The sequence below is a fragment of the Ambystoma mexicanum genome, chromosome 6p, assembly GCF_040938575.1.
Source record: "Ambystoma mexicanum isolate Mex_15411 chromosome 6p, UKY_AmexF1_1, whole genome shotgun sequence".
Classification (NCBI taxonomy): Eukaryota; Metazoa; Chordata; class Amphibia; order Caudata; family Ambystomatidae; genus Ambystoma; species Ambystoma mexicanum.
In genome coordinates this window covers 822,805,236-822,811,235 of record NC_090935.1, presented here as the reverse complement: position 1 = coordinate 822,811,235, position 6,000 = coordinate 822,805,236, and the positions used below count along the sequence as shown (strand labels likewise).

At 43.0% G+C, this 6,000-nt stretch overlaps 1 protein-coding gene across 4 annotated transcripts in view; it reads right to left on the bottom strand.

Moving 5' to 3' along the window:
- Positions 1-284: 284 nt before the first annotated feature.
- The window catches only part of PAM (peptidylglycine alpha-amidating monooxygenase), a 1,287,650-nt gene continuing 1,281,934 nt past the window's right edge, over positions 285-6,000 (bottom strand). For 3 of the 4 annotated variants that reach the window (XM_069625460.1, XM_069625461.1, XM_069625463.1), the window contains one exon: positions 285-1,134. In XM_069625460.1, the coding sequence (XP_069481561.1) occupies positions 941-1,134 (194 nt within the window). In that variant the 3' untranslated portion in view covers positions 285-940. The remainder of the gene's footprint in view (positions 1,135-6,000) is intronic. The other variant, XM_069625462.1, reaches the window with a different exon arrangement.

Sequence of the window (6,000 nt, the reverse complement as noted above, 5' to 3'; positions counted from 1 at the left end):
GCCAAACCTAGGGCACTGACTTTTGATACTTGTCTATATTGGGCAACAAACATACCAATGGCAGGCCCTGGTGCTAAATTATTGATGGGGTGGTTTTGATATAAAGGTGGCAACACATGAAAATTCTTATTATTGATCAAGTCGGTCAATTTCATAATAAAATATCTTTCAATTAAAATTGCAAAAGGCAAACTCTGGGGGGTTGCAGACAGAGTGTTCAATGATATCATTACAAAAACTGCATATACATGAAAATCAGTAAAAATGCCAAAGTACGCTGCTACTAATGCTCTGCGAACACTTTATTACACAAAGTACATTCCGTTTCTGAAAATAGTGATCTAAACAGTGTCACCATCTAAAAATTAGACATCCCAGAATCACAAAACCAAAAATAAACCCAAACAACAAAACAAAAAACATTTTAAATAGATAATTTTTCCTTCTTTCATTGGATGAAATATAATGTGATTTTAAAAAAATAGAAGAAGATTTAGCAGCTTTGTTTCCATGTGGCACGTAGCGCTGTACGGCTATACAGTAAGAACGCTGAACAGGAAAGGCACAACAGAACAATGAAATTTGGCAACTAAAGTGCTATTGGAAAATGCTGTGTCCAAGTAGAGGATGGGCTTGCCTACTAACACAAGAAAATACAAGCGACCCCCAAAAATAAAACTACATGATTAGCTTTGAACTTTAAAATCAACTCTGCAACCATAGCTGATTCTGTTCATGATTTAGATGTCCACATGAAGACTGCAACAGCACTGGTGATAAAACACCCACAAAGAAAAGAAAATAAACATGACAATGTACAGCCCACAGAGACCAGTACAGTTACAGTTAAATACACAACCTTTAAACGTGCTAAGGAAAACAAAAATAATAATCTGGCATTCTTGGTAAAATCGCTTAAAGTAGAAATCAGAGGTCAGTCTCATGATGAGGAAGATGCTGTTGCTGGCAGTGGTGGCGGAGGTGGTGCGGAGTACTCCTCCTCTGAGTCTGTGCCGTCATCTTCATCTTTCTCCTGGTCACTGCCCTCAGTGCTTAATCGGTCAAAGCCTTTACGACTGTAACCCTTGTGACTTGCAAAGAAGTTTCCCAGGTTTAGGCCTCCACTTCCCTTTCCTGCAAAAGAAGTATCGGCTTGTAAGTCATATTCATAAGAGTGTAACCAGGAACTGTGATACTTGACGCTTAATCGCTTATAAAAACATAACAGTAGGACGTTTGCACAACAAATTGGAACTAGAGCGGAGACACACAAATGGATTATGAAGTGGATGGATTAATTATGCCCCTTCCGAGAGTTGTGTCAAAAGCAATGGAGTTCCACATTGTTCAGTATTTTGCACATTGTGACAATTCACTTGCTCTTGTCACTTCTCCCTAGAGGGGAGCCCCTATCCATCAGGCTAGGGTTGTGAGACCACTAACCGATAGTCCCTCTGATAAGGAGTATTGGTTGTGTGACCTGTAATGGGTGGACTGTGTGGTCCAACAACAGCGCCTAGACCAAGTGCCTCCTCCTTTATGGAAAAAGCAAATTGAGGTTTCCATAAAGAAGCTTGTATTTTGGAACAGCCGCTTATGTGATTTTGAAGTCAAAAATACTGATAACAAAAGAGATGGCAAGGGTCCTGTGAGAGACCAAAGGGTGCCTCACCTACTAGTCCCTGGGGATCTCTCTCTCTCAGGTGGCCAGAGCACAGCCATCGACTTTGAATCCAGACCCTGGGGGTGGACAAGTTTGGGAGGATCACTTGGGGACCGATGGTGAGACGCAGTATTCCCCTTTTTCCCGTTCCCATGACCCATCCTATTTCATAGGATTCTCCGATGTCCCAACCCCCCCCCCTTTCTACACAAACACTGGGCCGTGGAAGAGAGCAACAGAGACTAAAGAGGCTAGCCCTTACATATCGCATTGGACATGTCTCGCGAATCCGGTCAGGCAAATTCAGGCACTTGACCTCATACATCTGATACCAATTAGATCTCCTCACACGGATAAGGCAGCACATAGAGACACATTCTGAGCCATGTGGAACATGAGTAATAGCAAAACCTCTGGGGCGAAGGAAAACCTACTGGAGCAGAGCGATAGACTGAGGGACGAGAGCAACAGGTCGAGGACAACAGGAATGCCTTGCGGGAGGTCGTTGCATCCACAAAATGCCATGAAAGATACGTGGAGTAGGCCAAATCCAAAACAAGAAGGCTGTCTTGTATTTCAAGGATGCCAGCAACCCTCCCGGGTGAAAGGCAGAGTTGGGGAGGCGAGGCCAAGCCTGTAGTACTAATCTTGACTCGTAAATTGAAAGACTGTAAAGACAAGAAAGAAACGCACACCGCCGGTGAGTTTGCAAGCAATATGAAAGACCGGTGTGTGCTAAGGAAAGATTGAAGTTGCAACATTATATTGCATAAGTGAAGGGTGCACGCATGTGGATGATACGCGAAGAAAGGCAGACCTGTGAATTAACTTTGAAGTAAGGATAGCTCTGGAACCAGCAATACTAAGTAACAGAGTGGTCCAGCGAAAGGAAGTAGCCCACTCGAAAGCCTCGGTGAAAAGTGAACTGTTTGTAGCGATAAAGTGAATGAACTGTAAAAGCCAAGTAGTCAAAATTAACCCTGAGTAAAGAGGAGTGTAAAAAGGTGAACATTGTACTGAGTGAAAGTGATCCTATGGAAGTCTGTAGAGAAAGCCACGCACTTTCAAAAGTCTTCGATATCAGGAAATGGTCTGAGCCCGACTGAGGGAGACTGGAAGTGTAATAAGTTGGGGGAAGGGAACCCCTAATGAATGAGAATTAATCTTGGGGAAGGGAGCTCCGGCAAGTGTTATTGAACTTTTGTTTTGAAAGGTCTACGCCCAACTGAGGGGACCCGATGTGAACTTTTGCTTTAAGAGGTGTGAGCCTGACAGAGGGGGACCGGAGTTAACTTTTTGTTGAACTGTGTTTTGAAAGGTGGAAAGAGAGACTTTAATGTGGAAGGCCAGGCGGGCCTTGATCCACGTTTTGAACAACCTCTGTGTCAAGAACCTGAGCCAGAGTGTGTTATCCTGCCTACGGGGACCGACTTACTCAGTGCTGTCTAACGTGGGGAGGAGAGCTACATTTAGTTTTTATAGTCGAACACTGTATTCCTTTGCATACACATTCTCCTTTATACACTTTTGTACAAGAGATAGGGCAAGCATTAGGTTTTGTTAGTATAGGCCATTTTGATTTGACGGATTCATCTAGGACTGTTTTATTTATTATTTGATGGTCGAGACTACTCACATCCTAGTTATAGGGCAGAGTAGGAGTTTTTCCAAACCCAGAAACTTTAATAGAGGTTTAATAGAGGTTTTACAAATTGTACCTTCTGTGTCAGTGTCATACTTGTGATACCATGCCTCCACTACAGTCCCAAGGAATTGTGTTGTTTTGAAAAGGTGGAAGCTTTGAACTGTCAGGGAAGGGAACCCTGATTCCTTGTGAAATGTTTTGAACTTGGGATAAGCGGATTACAAGCCAAGAGCTGGAAAAAACTCAGTGAGCTTTCTTTTGAACACTATTCATTTTGATGCTGGCATCCCTACACATTGTATGCAGTTAGTTGTGAGGACAAGTATAGGTTTTGGACACAGACAGACTTTTGATTTGGAGTTCCTGAGACAGACTCTCCTTAGTTTTCTTAAGGTAGGGAAATCACACCTTAACATAGGGCAAGTTAGACTCCAGCCTACCTTGTACGTTAATAAACTTTGTGACCAAAAACTTGAACCTGTTCACTTCATGATGCCTTCCCAATGGAAAGAGGACAGCGTTGTGTTACGCAAGACGTCTTGACGACCACCTTTGTGTTTAATTTTGTAGACAGGGAACCCCATTGTAGCAAAAGGGCTAGCTGAGGGATTATCTTTTGCGTTAATAAAACTTGTATTTCAGCCATGCCAAGCTGTGCACGTCGTACCTCCTGCCCACCACAATATCTATAGTAATTTACATGCACGGAATGTAGATTTCATAAACGTACATGTGGAGTTTGTGTAGAACATGTCCATTAATTTAGAGCCAGTTTTCTAGGCCTTCTATACTTGGGCCATTAGGTGTTATAGTGTGTGTTCTAAGTGCATGTGCAATAAGAGCGCATGTCCTGAGAGTCTATGGTGTAAGGTGTTAGAGTGTTTGGTACGCGCTAGCAGGTTACCAGTCATTTGGTCGAAAACCAAATGATCGAATGCCATTTGATCGAGAGTCAAATGGTCGAAAAAATGGTCGATTTTTCTTTGTTTTTTTAGTTTTTTTTATGGGGGTACCCCCGCGAACCCCCCTTTTTCTATATTAATTTTTTTTTTTACAAAAAAAAAACGAAAAAAATATATAAATAGATAAATATAAAAATTCGACCATTTATTTTTCAACCATTTGACTTTCGATCAAATGGTCATTCGATCTTTTATTTTCGACCATTTAACCGGACACCGCGCTAGCATATAAAAGTTTTAAAGTTTGTACATGTGTACAATTTACATCGCCAGTACGTTTCATATACATATAAATTATGTGTTGTACAAGTTTTTGGTGTCAGTGGATGTGTCCTAAGTGGGTGCGTCAGAAGCGTGTGTGTCGCATGTATCATAAGAGTGTATCATAGGAGTGTATCTTGTAAGAGCCTGTATTGTAAGGCATATGTCATATTAGCGTGCATCGCATAAGTATGAAATTGATGTAACCTGCCTTATACTTCAAGTGAGTGCTAAGGTTTGATTTGTAGTGGTGTGGAGCAAGTGTTTATAATTCGAGGTTGAATTTCTAGTTGCATATAGTGATTGTACAGTAACAATGTTATTCCCACTCTTTGTACACTTTACTTTTTGTTAGATTAACCCCAACCCTAATCTGTGATGTCATCATTGTGGTCATTCGCTCTGCAACAGGGGGCACACAGTTAAGGTGGACTTGCTCGAAATGGGATTGCAGAATTTCAGAGGTTTTGTTGCGTTAATTCTGATCACCTTAACGCTGTCCTAACTTAAGTTTTTTCACTGAATTTCAAGGGCTTGTTATACTATACTTTCTTCGGGCCCGCTAGCCATGGCCTTCGGCCGTGGCCACTGTATGTGTTGCACCAGTAGGTTTCTTTGGGGCCCACTAGCCATTGACCGTGGACACTGTACATGCTGCACCAATAGGTTTTCTCTGAGCCCACTCGCCATGGCCTTCAGCCCTGGGCACTGTACATGTTGCATCAATAGGTTTGTTCGCGGCCCATTTGCCATGGCCCTTGGTCATGGCCAGTCTCGGCCGCGGCCACTGGCCATGTGGCACCAGTAGGTTTCATTGGGGCCCACTAGCCATGACCTCCAGCACAGAGACCCATTGCCATGTGCCCATTACGCTGCAGGTGTAAAATTACTTTTTTTGCCACTCTCCCCCATTCCCGTGGGATTTCCCAGATAATGCCTATGGGGATCCCCTGATAACGCTTGAAAATACAAAGCTCTTCGTGGTCCTCATAGGTACTTACAAAGCGTCCCCTCCTCTTTCCATGGTACCCTTACTATCTTCAACTGCATTTTTCTTCCTTGGCCATTACCATCTATAACTGTTTGGTTCGTATGATGCATTTTCTTCTCCGAGATGGACTTGATTGAAATACGAGTGCTGAATTTCAGGGGATTTGTTGCATTAAAACTGATCACCTCAACTCTCCCTTAGCAAATGATTTTTCACAGAATTTCAAAGGTTTTGCTATACCTTAGTTTCCTCAGGGCCCACTATGCATGGCCTTTTGCTGTGGGCACTGTACATGTTGTACCAATAGTTTTCTTTTGGGCCCGCTAGCCATGGCTTTCAGCCATGGTCAGTGGCCACGGCCGAACATGTTGCATAGTTTGAGGTATTACTAGCTATGGCTTTCGGCCCTGGCCTCTGTACGTGTAGCCCCAATATCTTTCATTTGGGCCCACCAGCTAGGGCCACTGGCCATGTCACA